Genomic DNA, 19,869 nt, shown 5'->3' on the forward strand with positions numbered 1-19,869 from the left:
GTGCGTGTGTGTGCGTGCGTGTGTGCGTGTCCGGCCCACTCGAGCGGCGTGATGAATGGGCGCTATTGGGCTTCGGATCGTTATTCACGGCGAACTGGAAGAGTAGCAACACAACTTCATTACGTGTGTGTGCGTGCGTGCATGTGTGTGTACGTGTGTGTGTGTGTGCGTGCGGTGTGTGTGCGTGCGTGCGTGTGTGCGCGTGTGTGTGCGGTCGATATCCCTGTACCGGTATTAGTATTATTCCTACGAGCCCACCCCGCAGGGTCCTGTTAGACCCTAATATTCCACCGCACCGCGAGACGCTTTTTTTGTTTACCTTTGTCGGGGACCTGGCGGCGCTTCCTGCGCTTCTCCGAGAGCAGGCAGACGAGCGGCAGCTCCACGTAGGACTGCAGCCCGTGGTCGGGCTCGCAGAGCCGCCCGATGCGCGTCTGCGTGCCTCCTCCGTGGCGCGCACCCGGGTGCACCGTCACGAAGTAGACGTAGCCGCCGCTGCCGAACGACGTCACGTAGCGGACCTGGTGGGCGGCGCGGAATTCGGGCAGCACCGTCAGCGACGGCAGGTGCCCCACCGAGAACTTGAATCCGTCCTCCTTCCCCAACAGCTGCTTGACGGACAGCGTCGCGGGCGAGGCGGCATCGGCCGCCGACGGGTCGGTGGAGGCGCCCACGAAGAAATGCGCCCCGCCGTCTTCCCTCACCACCACCTCGGTGCTGGCGGCGCTCGCGAAGCAGTCGGGGCAGCCGCCGTCGCCGCCGTCGCCGCCGTTGAGGCACGTGGGCGGCCCGGCGGGCGGCAGCTCGTCGAGCGTGTGGAGCAGGCACACCCCGCGGTGCGCGCTCCAGCACGTGAGCAAGAAATGGTAGTCGGCGCTCTTGTGCACCACCGTGAGCAGGTTGAGGTTGTCACCGGCCGGGGGAGGGCCCGGCGCCGCCGGGTTCTCGCACGTCACGTTGCCGAAGGGGATCTCGTGAACGAGCCTCAGGTCGGAGTCCAGCACGTACACCGCTCCCACTGCGCCCACGTACAGGTGGTCTCCGTCGGTCGCCACGTGCTGGATGGCCGTGGCAGAGGAGAAGGTGGGCAGATCCACCGTGCCCGCCGGGGCAAAACTGGTCCACCACGGCTCGTTCTCCGAGGGACATTTGTCCGGGTGGCTGGCTGCGGTCGTGGCGACAAGCCTGCAAGTCAGGAGCAGCAGCAAGATGCCTCTGGGCACCTCCATTCTGTTGCACAAACGTTGCAGATAAAACATCAGCTAAAGGAGCGTTATGCGCAAAGATGGATTTTTGTTGGATCATTCGCAATTGTGTACCGTTCACAGTGATGTGTCTACAACATTCTTTCGCTCCGGAAACCCAGGATTTCTGTTGAAGCCTCAACTCGGCCCAACCTTTGCTGAGTGGAAGGATGCTCTTTCTCAGATGCTGTCTGCATCGTCTGGAACTCGCTCCCCTCCAGCTATCTGCGCTGTGGCCTCCATGCTTTGTTCAAGGCCAGGCTCAATGCTTTTAGATTTTTTCCTCTAACCTTTGACGAGCTGCCTCTCGCTATAAAATAGTGATAGTAAATACCCAATGTTTCTGTCCAGCTTGTTTGAGATGCAGTCATTTAGATGGTCTATAAATCTCACTGTTGTATTGTAGTATTGTGTGTATATGACATGAACGTGACGCACGTGATCTCGCCTTGATTTAATCCTGGTAAGGATGCATTGAGACAGCCTGGGTTAAACTTCTACAAGTAGAAAGCACAATGATCTGACACAAGGAGGTATAAAAGTGTGCGAAAATAATTGAACTGTGATACATGTTCCTAACCAATTGTAATCGTGTATATATATTAAATCAATATTCAAATGTAAATTCCATCGGAAGTCATAAAGATGCAGGAGTTTCTATCCACTGCTGGATGAAGGCCTCCCACACCCTGTCGCCATCTCTCACAGTCCATCGCGATGCCATAATCTGCGTCACTCCTGCACGAGCCGGTCGCTCCCATTAGCTGGTCTCTCCGCTGCAACTCTGTGCACCGTCGTCATTCTCCCAGACACACGATCTCTCTCTCTCTCGTGGCCACCATTCCATCACAAACCTCGAACCATCGACAATAAACCCTTGTGGCGACGCGTCCTGCCCAAGCCCACTTACTGTCCTTGATAATGAATGTGATTTGCGTTTGTTCCCTGATGCGTGTGTTCCTCTGTCTCTCCTACGACGTGCCTCTCCACGGCTGCTATTTACAATTTCCCTTTTACAGGGTCCACGTGGACAGAGCACAGGTGATATGCACATAATTCAAAGTTTATTCGGAGACATTGATTTTCCTTCCTGCATATGTTTGTTTCTAAATATGCTAAATTAAATACATCAATAATCAAAACATCTGTGGCATTCTCGTAAATATGCATCGATGAGACTAACAACAGATCTCATAATAGAAGGAACGCATTCATGGGTTTTGTTTGTGTAGAGTGCTCAGTATCTGTACATGTACACCAATATTGTCAATTCACTGCTGGATGAGGGCCTCCCCACAAAAGGGGGTGGTTATTTGACCATGCTTCACCAAGCCGGTCAATTCAGGATGATGAAAATGGGGAAGCATAGACGTGTTTAGAAGAACAGTACAACCGTGGATTTTACCACACAGCCCTCAACAAAGCCCTATGACAACCTGTGTGGGCACATGGCTCAACCATCCCAGCCAGCACTTGCTAAGCAGGTTTGAGCCTGGACACTTCTGAGTTGTGACAAGATGAGGGGGAGGAGGGGTGGGTAATTCCGGGCGATGTGGCCACATAGCTCAGTATTTGATGATAAATAAAATTTAACACACACACCACACACACACAATAACAAGACACACACCATACACAATAACAAGACACACACACCACACACACAAGAACAAGACACACACACACCACACACACAATAACAAGACACACACCCCATACACAAGAACAACACACACACACACCACACACACAAGAACAAGACACACACACCACACACAATAACAAGACACACTCCACACACACACAATAACAAGACACACATCACACACACAATAACAGGACACACACACCACACACACAATAACAAGACACACTCCACACACACACACAATAACAAGACACACATCACACACACAATAACAGGACACACACACCACACACACAAGAACAAGACACACACACCACACACACAAGAACAAGACACACACACACCACACACACAATAACAAGACACACATCACACACACAATAACAGGACACACACACCACACACACAATAACAAGACACACACACCACACACACAATACCAAGACACACACCACACACAATAACAAGACACACACAAGGAGAATAATAATATCTCCCCCCTCACTCAGTGCGAGCCCCTTGACTTATCGCTTCCTGAGCTGTGGACAATGACAAACCACGGACTACCGTCACTAGCACAGTGTATACAACACGCGTATAACAACCGAACTCCCTTTTGAAAAAAAAAATATCCATATGGTTTCGATTTAAAGCTTTCGTGACTGCAGGGATTCATCTTCTTGGTTTTTTCGGTAAAGTCACGTAGAAGGGAAGTAATAAAATAATAAAAATAAAACATAATAAAATAATTCTCACGACGTTTCGGCTACAACGCAAGCAGCCGTCTTCAGGTGAAGAATGAGACACTGCCAAGCTAGGAGATTATATATAAGCTGGGTTGGAGGTGGAAGAAAAGCGCATTCTTATGTTAAGGCGCTCTTCTTCCACCTCAAACCCAGCTTATATATAAGCTTCTAGCTTGGCAGTGTCTCATTCTTCACCTGAAGACGGCTACTTGCGTTGTAGCCGAAACGTCGTGAGAATTATTTTATTATGTTTTATTTTTATTATTTTATTACTTTCCTTCTACGTGACTTTACCGAAAAAACCAAGAAGATGAATCCATATGGTTGTTACAATTTTGGAGTTTCTCCTATTATCGGGATCCCCATAAAAAAAAAACCTGTACAAAGGGTTTACAGCACATATTAAAAAAACGTCTAGCGATGAACATCACATTTGAAATTGTATAACTGGCGAATCAAGAGAGTTGCCGTCCTGAAATAATGGGATTATCACGTGGGACTTGTAATCCAGAACTCCCCGGTTCGATTCTATTTCCCGGCACGGCACTAAACCATGAAACTTCATTATCTTACCAGGTAAGCCTCACTGAGCGATGTCGCTCTCTTTCAGAAGCAACCTGGCCACAAATGATAGCTCAACAACGGGGCTCTTCACCACGTGGAAACCTATAGCAGCCAAATAGTCGAAACGCACATCCATTCTAAATGTGGAGGGGAAAATGCGGAGGACGCAGAGAAAAATCCACGTTACCACGGGCAGAGAGGACACTGCAAACTCCAAATATACAGCAGCAGGCGTCAGACTCGGGATCTCATCCACGCACTGCTTGCACACCAGGCGAGGGAGTTAACATCTCGCCACCACTAAAAGGCGATGGGGGAAAAAGTTTATTTAAACCCACAACTCACCCGTCTCTGTCCACACAGCAGTAGTGTCTAAGGGGCCGTCCATAAATGACGTCACGCGGTCTTGGACGATTTTTTACCCCCCCCCTCTTCGTCACAAAAAGTCAGGCCCCCCCCTCAAAAATGACGTCACAAAGCTCTGCCCCCCCCCTCCAAATAAAATAAAACATGCTTCAAGTCTCTACACTATGGGAACCTCATTTGCCAGTAAAAATATGATAATTGGTTCTTTACCCTTCTATCTGGCAACAAAACTGACACCTTTTTACAAGGAGTCATGTTTGCATAGACCGCAATACCTGCAGTCATAATACAAACAAAAGAACATAACTCTGATAATGTGCACTGTCCTTGAAGTTGATTGGTCCACACCCGAGACAGCTTTCCTTAGAGCCTAGTCTCACATGGGTTGGACCAGATGACTGTCTCGCTGTCTCGGGTGTGGACCAATCAACTTCAAGGACAGTGCACATTATCAGAGTTATGTTCTTTTGTTTGTATTATGACTGCAGGTATTGCGGTCTATTCAAACATGACTCCTTGTAAAAAGGTGTCAGTTTTGTTGCCAGATAGAAGGGTAAAGAACCAATTATCATGCTTCAAGTCGCTTTAAACTATTGTCATTGTAGTGCGTATTTAATGTGGCGCTGCACTCTGATGTTGTAGGAGAAAACATTTATTAAAACGTCTATTTAATGAAGTAGAACGTGTTGTCTATATTTATTTAAAGTTGCGCATTTTGATGTGACGTCACATTTCTCAACCCCCCTCCCCCTCGTCACACATCGTCACAAATGTCTGACGCCCCCCCCCACCCCCTAGGTGCGTGACGTCATTTATGGACGGCCCCTAATTAATGCCACCACAGTTAATTGCCAGGTCGCGCGTGGCGAGTTCAAATGTGGGGCACGTCCGTTGCGCGTCTTCCAAGTCTCAAGGGAGTCTGCGTGAGCCTGGAAGAGGAGACCAAAGACCACGACGGGCGAACCCCTGTCGAGTGGAGACCCCTCGCGAACCAAGCAATTGCCGGGGCTGATCCTGTACCACGCCTGAACTGTGGAACGAGAAGGGGGGCCGAATCCGCGCGTTCATTGCCGACATTCCGCCGGAATCGATTTCCAGTCACTCACGTTCGGAACCGGTAATCGATTCCGAAAATATTTACCCAGGTAACCGACCGGCTATCGTTTGACAATCCTATTGTTGTTGTTGTTATTGACAGCCCTTTGTTGACACCCTCCTGGATGAGGGGCTCCCCACGCTGTCGGTCAAGTGGGGGGGGTCGTTTGACCATACTTCACCACGCTGGTCAGCGCCGGTTAATGATGGGGGTGGGAGAAACCAAAACCGGTTTTTGTAGACACCACTCGCCACTGATGTTAGCCGTGGCGGAAAATCGAACTACTACGACTGGACATCTGTGAACAAAAGCTTCATCGCTCACCGGAGTCCTCCTGTATCAATACGGATTCTGATTCTCAACTCAGATCGGCTCCACCGATTATTTTCACGTGTACAGGTTAAACATGAATAGAGTCCTGCGATTCTTACAAGCACTGTGCAGATACTAGCACGAAGACAGTACTTATGCACCAGTCAAGGTAGCTACAGCATAGAAGTCCTGCAGGGACGCATGGCAGTATACGCAACCACGTGCGTTCGTGCATACGGAGTCAATTCCATCTGAAAATGAATAATAGTTACACCGCAGAGCGGAGCTTAACAAACATTAATCGTGCACACCGATTGTCGATGAGCAAAGACCAAAAAACTGCAAGTTTAGCAAACGCAGACAACAATACTTGATGGTCCATTTCTACCACTCATCTCTTCTACCACCTACTTGGCGTGTTCATTCTGACAGCACGTTTACCAACACGCTACGTCCAGCACACTGCAAAAAACTATTCTGCATGCGTCCACAATCAAGACGCAATGCACCCCATTTGGTCAACAAAGATTCTCCCGTACTGCCTAAACACAATTATGGAAATTTTGTAAAACAGACAAAAAGACAAAGATCCCCCGTATAGCCTTAATCGACTGTTGGGGCAAGTGCTGGGCACCTGTGAAGGCTGGCACGGTACGCGAGGGGGTGGGTGGCCAGCACCACGCCCGGCCGCCTTTGTCTCCCTCGTGGCGACGATTTTACACACAGCGCAGCACCCAGGACACTCATTTGCGGCTGAGTCGACGTAGGGGAGGCCCAGGACCGGTTCAGACACTCGTCACCCGAGGTAGTGGAGTCGAACTCGGGCGGCCAGGTTGGTGGCGCAGCGCGTCCCTCCACACAACTTCCACTCACCATCACACAAGATGCAGCAGATGGGGCAGGACTTTTAGTCAACAGGCGCCACGCTCGAATTCAAGTTCCGTGCAGGCTGCTCGTGCGATGATGACACCGCGGGTATAACAATACGTAACCACGCGTAGTAGCCGTAGCAGCAGCAGTCAAAACATAGCTCGATGTTTGTGAAAAATAGCCAGGTATAGGAGCTCAATGGAGCACACGCACAGCGTCTAGACACGAGCCAAAGACCATCTCCGGTTAGAATGCAAATGACGACTGGCTTCAACGACGTGGTTGGTATATATTGTGCACGCCCAGCGACGGGAGAGGGGTGGGGATCGCCTTTGACGCATGCGATTCCAGCTGTGACTTGCGCGCAGACACACAGACGCACACACACAAACACACACGCGTGCGTGGGCTGTGGGCGTCACTAGGAGCAATGCCTCCTACTCACCAGCTTGGCCGAGCGGGTGGTGTGAAGTGCGTCGGAATTTGTGGCTTTGCGAGCAATGCTGCTGGTTCTTCTCGTTTCCATCTCCTGCCACCCACTCCCGAGTGACCGGGACAATACATTGCAGCGTTTTGGCACGGTGCATTTGCCGGTCATCTCAGTCGGTCAACCCACGGGTACCTGGGGTTTGTGTCCCGTGACCGCCTGCCATGCAGCGAGCCTTCGACAACTTTCGCGTGATAGCCTCAAAGTGCACCTAGCCTGGCACAGGCGCCGTGATAACGTGAGCGTCACTTAGTGGCGAATGTCGGGTGTTGGTATTGTATGTTGGTATTGTCTTGGTCACTCGTGAATGCGTGGTGTTTATGGCACGAGATGGAACGAATAGGATTACGTGGGGTTTCCCGTCTCTCCTCCCACGCCATGTCCCCCCTTCTACACCCACCAGAGTTGGAGGTTGCGTAATCGACACAAACACATTCAGCACCATACGGACCTCACGGTACCGTAACAAACTGACCATGACTCAACCGCCAACTGAATCATGTGACCAAGAATACATATCGAGTGTTATGCGATGATCAAATGTAAAAGCAGAAATAAGTATAACACAATTCCAACTCTTATTTGTTTCAGCAGGAAAATTCTGGAATGGCTTAGACTTTGTGAGTCTCATCAGCAAAGTGTTACCCCGTGTTATAAACTTATGATGCCAATGGTGTTAGATGTTTTGCTTTTATGTGGTGACATTGAGACTTATATGTTTATTTTAACATGTAATCATCCACAACAGCACGTAACATGGTGCGCAATGAGGTTTATAAAACATATCAATAATAACCTCACCGTGAGATATTTTTTCACAAAGCAACACGGTACAATGTCGAAACTCACTCTATTCAAAGTCTATTCCTCACCGTATTCTACCCACATCTTTCTCTCTCCACAATCTCCCTCAATCAGTCTACCCTGCCTTGACACCTTCACAATCCTTCGAATTGCATCGTCTTTGTCTCACCCTTTTACCTACTCAAATGAAACATTTTAGAATGTTAATCCCAATATATAAACATTAAAATTATCAATAATACACAAACAAAACTCTGACCCTGTTTTGAACTAACCAAACCCTTAATCAAACATAGAACCCGAACCTTCGTAGAACACTGGTAGGTCATTAGTGATCTCTCTGCTATGAAGAAGGGTCTCTTCATGGAAAGGTAACCGACACGACATGTGTTGAGTTATTGTTATTTGTACCAATATGTTGAAATTCCTGTCGGATAAAATATTTTATTTTTCAAACCTAGGATGACCTTAAAATTCAGGCCAATATGCTGGTATTGTTGAGAAAGGAAGCCAGTGATAAGACCTTCTACGAAAGTTGAAGCAAAAAAAACAAACACAATGTGGTCATATTGAAAAGGGCACATCCTTTGAATATAGAATGGCACTATTTTAAGGACAAAGTCAGACTTTGTTTTTTTCTGGGGTATTACCCCTATTGAAAACACCATTCTCTTTTCACCCAGATATGCATTATAATGGGGGCAAGTGAAGCAATGATAATGAAGAGTGAACATGAGCTACTGGCATTAAGCTGCAGAATCTAAACCCAAACTGGGTAGACCCGACACAAAAACGTAGCCAGTTTTGAGAACTATAGAGAATAGACAGATGATCAGATAATATTGAATGCATCCTACTACGTTCTGCAAACGTAATCTATGAAAACAATTTGTGACTTTAGTGATAAGCCAAATGGTCTCTATGCTCATGAGCAATGGGGACGATGTCAATCACCACCGGCAACCCCGAGTGCAGTTTTCAGTTTCATTTATTAGGTACTGTATATCTCTGTGCAGTGGTCGCTCATCAATATGTAGTGGAAAAAATAAAAAATAAAACACCTCTAAATATGATAATTGGTTCTTTACCCTTCTATCTGGCAACAAAACTGACACCTTTTTTTTACAAGGAGTCATGTTTGCATAGACCGCAATACCTGCAGTCATAATACAAACAAAAGAACATAACTCTGATAATGCGCACCTTTTGACGTCATCTGGTCCAACCCATATGAGACTAGGCTCTAAGGAAAGCTGTCTCGGGTGTGGATCAATCAACTTTAAGGACAGTGCACATTATCAGAGTTATGTTCTTTTGTTTGTATTATGACTGCAGGTATTGCGGTCTATGCAAACATGACTCCTTGTAAAAAAAAGGTGTCAGTTTTGTTGCCAGATAGAAGGGTAAAGAACCAATTATCATATTTTTACTGGCAAATGAGGTTCCCATAGCACCTCTAAATACTTACATGCTCGTTATAAATGTTAAAGACTGCATACATCCCTTGTCTTCCCATCCCCCTTACACTCCCATTCCCCCTTCTGTCCCTACCCCGAATATTTTTGTACCTACCAGCAGCTCACTACTGCTTAAGGCAGGGGTGGGGAACCTTTTCTGCCAAGGTCCATTTGGATATTTATAACATCATTCGCGGGCCATACAAAATTATCAACTTAAAAATTTGCCCGTTATATTTGGTCAAACATTTTATTAACTCACCCCTAATGTGATGGCTGGAACTGCTTCTCTTTGGCGAGGCGTGTGATGTTAGCTCGTATTGATGATGTTGCTTCTCGCAACTGCTTTTCCAGGTTTGCTCCTAGATTTATTGAATGTCGAGTCCCGCCTGCGGTTGCTTTGGCATTGCCTTATACGGCCCGCGGGCCGGACGTACCCCAACCCTGGCTTAAGTGGTGGAATTCTACATTACCAAGATTGGAGTTTGTTCCATATGATGACCACTCTTAGCTTTGTGATGGGACCTCTTTTTGCCAGTATCAAAGTATTAAAAATAAGAATAGGTTTAACCCTTTCTGGCAATAAAACAGGCGTTAAGATGTTCAAACACCAAATAGAAACCTTTTGCAAGGAATGAAGTCTGCATTAAGCACACGTACTTTTATTGTACTTATATTATCCACCCAAGAGAAATGGTAGGCTTATTGTTAAGCAATATTTATAAACTTAGTCACATTAAGTTATGCAAAACTGTACTACATTGGATGCATGTAGAAAAGTAATTGTCACACAGATATAATAAATTATGTATAATTAAAATGTAAAAATGTAACAATCCACATTACACACATAATAATGGCTTATGTATTCATCTCGCTTTGCACAACATCACTGAGCAATGGAAATTTTTCATACTTGACTGAGATTTGAACCTGCAAATTTAGAAATCTACTGTAATTGCTAAATTTGGTTGTGAGAATTATCCTTCAACGTATCGGTGAGTTGAAACAATAAGCATAATAATCTGCATGTTAAACGCTTGTATACCTTCATAAAACAGTGTTTGTACTCAGTGTGGCTTTCCTGGGTAAATACACAGAATAGAGAAAGCTACATTTTAATTTAAAGCCTCTCCATGTCTCTCACCGATCTCAATACAAACTATCAAATACTTTAACAACGTAAGATATGGAGCCATCACGTTTACAATGCAGTGTTCGATAACTTGTTAGGGAGGTAAGAGAGTCATTATAAAGCAGTCGTGCACCTGTAAATTAATCATCCTGCATATCCATTACACCTTTGTTATCCAGCGCACCAGGCACACTGTGATGCAGTGCATGACACAATTAGAAGCAAATCAGAATAATGTAGCTGTATTCCTATATCACTGCTCCCCGCGGGTGTCAAACACACGTCAGGACCTAATTACTCAGCCTCTGTCCTGTGAGGTTCACAAAGGCCCATGTGACACAATAATTTGACTGGCTTAGGGCCCACATTAACCTAAATCCAGGCCCGGTTTTTCAGGTCTGTCTTTAGAAATCCCAAGTGTTGTTTAAAACAATCCCTAATCAGTTGCGTTTGGTTTGTAAAACGTTAAAGAATATGGGCACAAAAAACAGTTCAAACGAATATGGATGAGTGTTGTTGCATATTTGCAATGTACGTAAAATACTCTCAGTAAGTTCAGTGGCCTGAGGCTCCTTGTAGTACAGTGTACCTGTATATAGTTGGTATGAGATATAAAATGCACCCACCCTTTTTTAGTCCGATTAAAAAAACAATAACTCTGCAAGGGCTCACCAGTTGCAGGCCTTGGAGGGATAGAATATAAATGGAATCAGCAGCTGCCATTTTTCATTGTGCATTTGACACCCAAGGGAAAACAAAGTAGAATGGTCCATATAATGCCTTAATTTTCAGTGATTTGGATATATATAGCGCAGAATATTGGAATCTGCCATATTCTGGATATTAAATAATAATAAATCGTACTCATTCTGTCCATATCGTATAAAAAACACTCCAAGTCTCCTTATAATTTACACATCTATCACATATCACAGTTAGCAATGATACCAATCATGCAAATTCACCCAGGATAATTCACACTTAAGTATTATTTAGTCCACATTATAGAATTATTCAGACGGCTGCATGCTGCGTGTGATTTCGCACTGTACACTATACATATTTAAAGTATTTTGTGTCCAGTTTCTGGCCCAAATGTGCATCCTGTCATCTGTGATAAATATTGGTAATGCAATTCCACGTTAGCGTGTACGCACTACTTTAAAGTTACACATCTATGTGCTGCAATGGCTTGAACACGTGCGGTGGCTCTTACTCAGTTACCCCCTTGCGTACAGCGAAGGCGATTGCCGAACGCTCTCAGCCTTCTCTACCGCACTGGAAGAACCTTGGACACTTTCCCAAACAGCCCCATTGCACCCAAGGGTAACAGCGCAAACAGCACCATGGCATGCAGCCAGTACAGTCCTGTGCTGCAGTTCAACAGAGCGCACACACTCACTAGATACATTACAGTAGGCGTACCTTTGCACTGATAAAATTGGCTCGTAAAATGCAGCTTCTAAAACAAAATCTAACGTTTGAGGCAATGCCTTTGATTCAGAAAGATATGGCATGCACTATAGATTGTACCGCGTATATATAAACTGTTTTGGTTTCAGACAATCCCATATATTATCAGCAACTCCTATTATTTGTCGGAATCGTAGGATCCGTGGCTATTTTCTACGATTCGTTATCTGTGGGGTTTTTGTTTACTCCGGCGGATAAGAGGAGTAACTTCGCGGGTAAGCCCGTCAATAATAAATTAGACGTTTCGGCCAATGTGTCGTCTTCATCGCACACTAAGAATATGACCCACAATGTTCGTCTCCCACACGAAGAAATTGGATCCATAATCTTGATTTGAAGCTTCCGTGACTACAGGAATCCATACTATGACTCTTTTGGTTCTTTCGGTAAACTTAACGTGACTTTACCGAAAGAACCAAAGAGTAAGGATCCATAATGGTCGTCCCCTGCATCACTGCGGAAAAAGAGGGAATTTTCTCGTATAAAATAAATTCTTCTTGAACGATGACTTAAATCTAATGGCAGCTTCATCATTCATTCTTACACACCATAGACTACATTGTAATGCACAGCACGTCTAAAAGCAAATTTAACTCAAGATGCTATCTAATTACTCGTACTGTACTCTACATTACAATTATTTTAAGCAGTGTATATGTACAGCATTACCGGCGATGACACCGATCACAAACATAGACATTGGCAAAGAAAATGTTCCAAGGACCCTGCATTGTGTGTAAAGACGCAATAGTCACGCTTGGACTTTTACTGAGAGAGGGAGAGCGGCCACGTGGATTAGAGAACACACCGGGGCTTAGCAAACATCAAAGGACGAGGGGCAGTACATGTCGCTTTAAATAAGGAACACTTGCCGATGATTGAGATTCACGACTGTGGCAGCCAGCAGAGAGAGAGACTCTACACGACTATGAGGTGGTGAAATCAGCTCTTGGATTGTGGACGTTGTTGCTCTGGAGGACAGGGAGATCGATCGATGTTCGGTCGACGGTATTCGCCGGGATTTTCACTGGACGGAGTGGGGGGACAACTTTGAAGGATGCCGCCACTCCACGCAATGCCCCGATCCGCGAATACCAAGGAGACATCAACGCAGCGGCGACACACGAACTCCGCTGCTGCTCCTGACGCTGTGTTTCTCTGGGCTTGAACACCTGAATCATGTGAGATTGTAGTTGATGCTCTGTTACATCGGAGGGCCGTGAGAGATGGTGGTGGCGGCTTGGGAAGGTCCACATCCAGTAGTGGATTGGTCATGCCGGATAATAGGCGAGGTTACGTGAAACGGTTGTGCTCATACAGTAATAATTTGCAGATCTTTTTCAATCCACTGCTCTCCAGCCCATGTCGGTCATGTGACCATACTTCACCATGCCTGCCGGTGTGGGTTGATTATGGTCCACATCTGGGTTTGCATTGCATCACAGAGCAATGCTATGCTTTTTTGTTGTACAGTACTGTACGAATGTTAAAGAGGACTGTGTTTAAAATAGAATAATTAGGTTACTTATTACTGAACAGTAAATCATGACCTGTACAGTTAATGATTTCAACTTGGTCAAAAACAAACTCTTTAGATACTTTTTTGAATCAGCGCATTCTAAACACCATGTGGTGTGACATTAAAAGTTTTTGTTGTGAAACGCGTGCCAACCTTCGGCTAACGTTCTTGACAGCTGGTTATACAACTATACAACCATCCATGTTTACTCGGCAGAGAATGTTCTCCAAATGATTGTAGCTGCACGGCACTCCTGAATCATTGCAACGTCTGTGAACGTTCAAGCAGTAGTGTGACATAACACTGCAGCCGTGTAGGCGTTTTTCCAAAAATAGGCTTTTTCTCGTAACAATCTAACCTTTGTAATCTATACAATTTAACGATGAGTTCAAGTCGACGAGCTTGTTTTTAAATGTGCAAGAACGGCGCTGTTTTAGGATGGATCTGCATTGTTGTGAATGCTCCGAAATATAGTTTCAGCAACTGGTGAAACCGGAATGATTGGGAGCTTTGAGGAGGTATTTACGTCTTTATCTTTGGTGGGTTCTGACCCAATCACCTTTTTCATCTTTGGGACCTTTTTCGCCGGTATCAAAATGATGAAAAATATAGAAACTTTAGCCTTTCACGCAATAATACAGGTGTTCATATTACCACAAGGATGTGTGGCTAATGCACACTTGATGCCTTGCAAATAGGTGTCTATTTGGTGTTCTTAACACCTCCTGCATTAATGCCAGAAAGGGTAAAGCCGATTATTTTTCATCAATTACCTGTTGTTGAGAATATAAACTTTGAGAGCCCGAAAAATGTTTTCACATTTCTGAGAATTTGCAACAACACCACAGGAAATGTGCCTCCCGGCTCTGGAGACCACCTGGAGAAGATTCCAGGCACGTGTCGACAACGATGGCGAGCAAGTGGAGACTGACCTTTTGAAGCTATTAACATTACATTTGTTATCATGTTACAGTGTATTATCCGTTCTTTTCCATTAAAAACTATAGTCCCATGTAAGTTAACATTTCTTTTTTAAGCACCCTATATATCTGCCATCGCTACTCAACCTGCGTCAAAATGTAAAAGTACCATGCCCTTCCGCAGACCCTCCTCAAAAGACCACTCCCCCAACTGGCAGACTAATGATTATTGTGAGGCCAGTGCTGCGTACACCTTGTGCCCCCCCCCCTCCAGCCCGCTAGACTCCAGCGGTGGCTTGTGGCTCGCCATCGAACAAAGGCGGTCACCGCATCGCGTGGCGCTTTCAGATGCGCTTCTGCGGCCGTCTGGAACGCTCTTCCTTCCGACATTAGGAATCCACTGGAGCTGCGCGCTTTTAAATAATTTCGATTGAAGATTCATTTCTATGCAACTGCTTTTTGTGCCTAATTTGTTGTCCTTCCCCCACACATCCGATTTGCGCGGTTGGCTACGTACGGTGCGAAAGAAGTTAAACGTACATGCATACAGGGCATTGGAATGGTTGAGATGAGATGTGATGTAACGTACTTTAATTGGCTGAGGTATTTTCGCACGATAGGAGTGTAAATCCTCACAAGCCCTAAGACTTGACTTTATTAAGTGTGACAATTTCGTCAAAATATTGATGGCTTAGCACAAGGATTATCTGTCAGGCGACAATGAATTAGACACGTTGCCGGAGGCATGGGAGGTTTAACAAATGTTGGATCTGTGGCACTCTGCCTGACGCTAACAGAACAAAAAAAAATTGCACTTCAGAGGACACAAACTCCCCCGGGGAGGAGGTGACCAATAGACTGAGTGCTAAAAACAGTACGGTACAGTAACACAGAATTCCTGCACCGACCCATGCTCATTGAGCAGGAAGTGACGGACTATTAACAGCACTTGCCCTGACAATCGATATGGCCGAACCCATGGGTCCGTCTATATGATGCGATCTGAATTTCCTATATTTCGACAGGATATGATTATACATTTTATGTTCTTACTCGACTGATTGTATTGATGAATACACCATGAAAACCGAAAATTGTGGTTACAGTTAAACTCACCGATACAATTGTATGCGGCAGTGCTAGGGGTGGCTCATCATTTTCCGTATTTATCCATGCATTTGACTTACTTTAACCATATGGTTATGTGCCGATAAACATGGACAATGATGAAAATACTGCCACTTGAAGGGCACTCCTCTTATCGGTGTGAAGGCTGGGTTATTAGCATTCATCCATTGCTCTCGGGACACAATGTCCAGGTGATTAATCTGCGTTAGGTTCGGCTGGTAGCTAAAATGTTCATTTTAATAATTTGTCAATCCACTACTGGATGATGGGGCTCATCTTATTTACTAATTGGCTGTGTCGGGTTGGTGGCGGGTTTAATGACATTTATATGTACGTGATCTAACCCCCCCAAAAAAACCTGTTTTATGGATAAAGAAGGTACCTTTATGACCGTGCTAGTCACGGAAGTTGTTTGATGATTAATTCACCACGCTGGTCAGTGCAGTTTGGGCAAGGTGGCGGTGGTATCCAGGGTCGGTCGCTGGATTTATATCACAGGGTATCACTGGCGGAGCCAGTGGGGGGGTGGGACGTGCCCCCCCCCCCCCAATGATCTTAATTTCGATCGGATCATTGGGGTTTATTAGTAACAAATCGGCATTTTGCAGCCCCCACTGCCACTGTGTAGCATATCATTACGTGCCAGGGACTCTATGAGATGATAGGACAATAGTCTGAGTCCAAAATTGGCAATAAGTAACGGCAAAGCAGTTATAAGTAACTCACAAGTTGCGTATACAGGACACGACTTCCCTGAAGGTAAACACCTTCAGCGAGCGCGATGCCGATCACACAACGCGGTTCGAATTCGACCCTCGAGCGATGGCTGCGCCATCGCCGCACACGCGTCGAATAAAAAGCAAGGGACAAGTCCTTACTTACTAACAACTCCTCTGTCATTTTTCATTGCTGGAAATCCTGGCTCCGCCATTGCAGGGTATTAACCACTGTGCCAGCCCTCCCATATATTGTTCTACGTGTGTTCAACTGTTATTTTGGGTGGGCACTGATGCATTATATTCATCCTCCATGCAGGCGACGACTGCCAACAACAGTTAAAGTGAAAGAGGAACTGGTAGTGGTGGCTGCGTTTGCAAAGAGCCCAGGCAAAAGTGTCCCAAGAAGTGTGAAGGGATGGGCAGGTCATGACGGTGGATGGAGGGATCGCCAACACAGATGGTCAAGCTCCACCACGAAGTTCCCATCCTGCACTTATACAAATGCATCTGACCTATGGCATTTCTCATATATGCCAAGTCCTTTGAAGACAATGCCTACATTAGGTTGTGTGTACATACGGAACACTATGCTGGCATATCAACCATTCAAAGCATCTGCATGTTGAACTTCATTTGCACCGTGCGTAGCCCACCGTGCTGAATCGTCCCATATCTGACCGTCTCACATCGCCTCCCTGACCATTTAACCAGTATCTGTGCGTGGTGTGACGGTGTTCTTTTCTAAGGATGTTCACAAATCTGACCTCACGTATAGTAAGTAGTAACACTGAAGAGAGAGCCTTACGCGCGTGTACATTCACTTACCTACAAAGCACAAGGCTGCCACGCGTTTTCCGAAATTTAAAGTAGTTTGCACTTTATTCTTTTGTCCAGTAACTTAATTGTGTTGGTATATCCGACCTTATCCGCCTATACCTGAGTCGCCAGCGTGTTGGATGTGCGACGCTGTAGAATGTATCACGCACAGGTGTACAGAGCTGCATTGTGAATGCATTACTACGTACACACACATACATAACACGTGTTCATTTTACATCATCAAATGTGTTTTTTGTCATCTGCTCACAAAGTTCTCTCCTGGCTTAAGTGAAGGCAACAATCGATGTTTAACACATTGCACATTTACCGCATACAATATTAATGTTTATACAAAGAGAGAACACTTTTTTTGCAGAGAGACGTGGCATGGAATCACCTTTACAACATATAACAACATATGTACATGGTGTGCCTTTGCAGATCATACCCACGTATATTGAAACCACATTGCTTGGGGTATACTTTTAAAAGCACACCCTGCAGTTGTATTATTATATGAAGTGTTATACGGTACACACAACACAACACATTGGCTGGACACATAAAAACACACAAGACAGCACGCACACCTGCTCACCGCAACTATGACTACCAAAGTTGTAAACGTTGTTTGGCCTTAGCGGCAGTTGCACGTGAATGTCCGCACAGGCTCACCTGCGACGAGACCCGGGTGGGTCCAGGTGATGTGCGGAGTCCGACTGCGGTCGGCACGCCGCGAGCATGGAGGCAGCAAGAAAACAACCTCGCACACAGAGACACTCGCAGGGCACTGGACGACTACGTTGTCGTTTTTTTAGAATGCTTCTTTTTTAAACACGAGAACACAAAAACTTGTTTTCCCTCCACCCCCTTCTCCTTTCAAGCTGAGGGTGGGGGGAGGGTGCGAGAGGGCAGCGAGTAAACTCGCAGGGTGACGCTGCTGCTCGACTCACCTGCCCTGCCGCCCCCCCCCTCCATCTGCAATGCCCCCCCCCCCCACACATCCCCACACACCCCCCACACACCACACCCCCCCACACACACCCCCCACACACCACACCCCCCACACACCCCCCACACACCACCCCCCACCCCCCACACACACCCCCCCAACACACCCCCCCCCCACACACCCCCCACAATCCCCCCACACACCCCCCACACACACCCCCCCACACACCCCCCCCACACACCCCACCCACACCCCCCCCCACACCCCCCCACACACCCCCCACACACCCCCCCACACCCCCCACACCCCCCACACCCCCCACACCCCCCCACAAACCCCCCACACACCCCCCCACAAACCCCCCACACACCCCCCCCTCACCCCCCACCAAGGCGAACTGAACCACACCCTGGCTACGACACCCACAGGTGCTACCGCATACCTGTCCAGGCAGCCACCACACACACACACAGACACTCACACACACACAGACACACAGACACTCACACACACACACGCACACACACGCGCACTTCACGCACGCAGACTGCATGGTCCATGGGCCAGAGCAGATATATATTAAAAACACTCCTTACGCCTTTCCCGTCATACGAAAGAACGCGTCGTGCCTACCCAGAACGCATAATTTCATAACCCACTCACTGCGAATTGTTATAAATGTAATTCGTTGGTATTGACCCACTTCTGGAAATTGGAACTACGAAAGTAACGCCACCTCTCTGGTGGTACTAACGAGTGCAATATCTGCTCTGAGCTCATGGACCACGCAGGAACATGCCTCTTATCCGTTTTATTTTTATTTTACCAGGTAAGGCTCCGCTGAGCTATGTAGCTCTTTTTCAGAAGCGACCTGGCCATCTAGGATTGCTCGACGACGAAGTGGCCTATCACGTGGACATCTAAAGAAGCCAAATAGTCTAAATGCGGTGGGGAAATGCGGATGACCCGGAGAAAAATCTACGCGACCACGGGGAGAACTTGCAACTCAAGCGTCAGGGTCGGGATCGAACCCACGCCCTCCTATGAGCCAGGCGAGAGAGATAAGATCTCGCTACCCGGACGATATGGATGAGCCATATCGCAGGCGCAGATCCTATTATCCGTAGGTGTATCTGCGAATATACTCCACTTATCCGTGGAGGGGAAATAATAACGGATAATAGGAAGAATAGGTCCGTGACTTCGCGATATTGTGGACCATACAGCGCCCGCCGGTAATAGGAATCACAGGTAATGGGCTAATGGATGAGTTATTCTGTATTGCAGTACATGTACTTCCAGTGTGGAAAAAAGCCAAACAGTTTCACTTGATGTCACGTCTAGATTGAGCTGGTTGGCACTGACAGAGCAGGTTGACTCACAAACCTAAGGTCGTATGAGTTAAAATCTCAGTCGTAACAAAAGTCTAACTCGTATGACTCAGGACATTATTTGATTTGTATCGTTCAGTGCTATTCAATGGTGTCATGTTCATTTCGCAGGACGTAATCAACGAAGCGTGTTTCCATTGACTGCTCTGTTGTATACTGCAATAAATACATGTTAATTTACGCATCCACTTAGACTATCGTCCCGAGAAGGGTGCTATC

General features: G+C 46.4%; 1 protein-coding gene across 4 annotated transcripts in view; it reads right to left on the reverse strand.

Annotated features, from left to right (window-relative positions):
- The window catches only part of LOC144729470 (hepatocyte growth factor receptor-like), a 55,149-nt gene extending 36,946 nt beyond the window's left edge, over positions 1-18,203 (reverse strand). For 3 of the 4 annotated variants that reach the window (XM_078609788.1, XM_078609789.1, XM_078609787.1), the window contains exons 1-2: positions 17,983-18,203; positions 320-1,230 (exon numbers count right to left, since the gene is read on the reverse strand). In XM_078609788.1, coding sequence (XP_078465914.1) covers positions 320-1,230; positions 17,983-18,050 — 979 coding nt within the window. In that variant the 5' untranslated portion in view covers positions 18,051-18,203. Of the gene's footprint in view, positions 1-319; positions 1,231-6,849; positions 7,123-17,982 lie in introns of those variants that run through there. The other variant, XM_078609790.1, reaches the window with a different exon arrangement.
- Between the last annotated feature and the right edge of the window lie 1,666 nt (positions 18,204-19,869).

Source organism: Lampetra planeri, chromosome 32 (genome assembly GCF_965212315.1).
Source record: "Lampetra planeri chromosome 32, kcLamPlan1.2.h2, whole genome shotgun sequence".
Taxonomy (NCBI): Eukaryota; Metazoa; Chordata; class Hyperoartia; order Petromyzontiformes; family Petromyzontidae; genus Lampetra; species Lampetra planeri.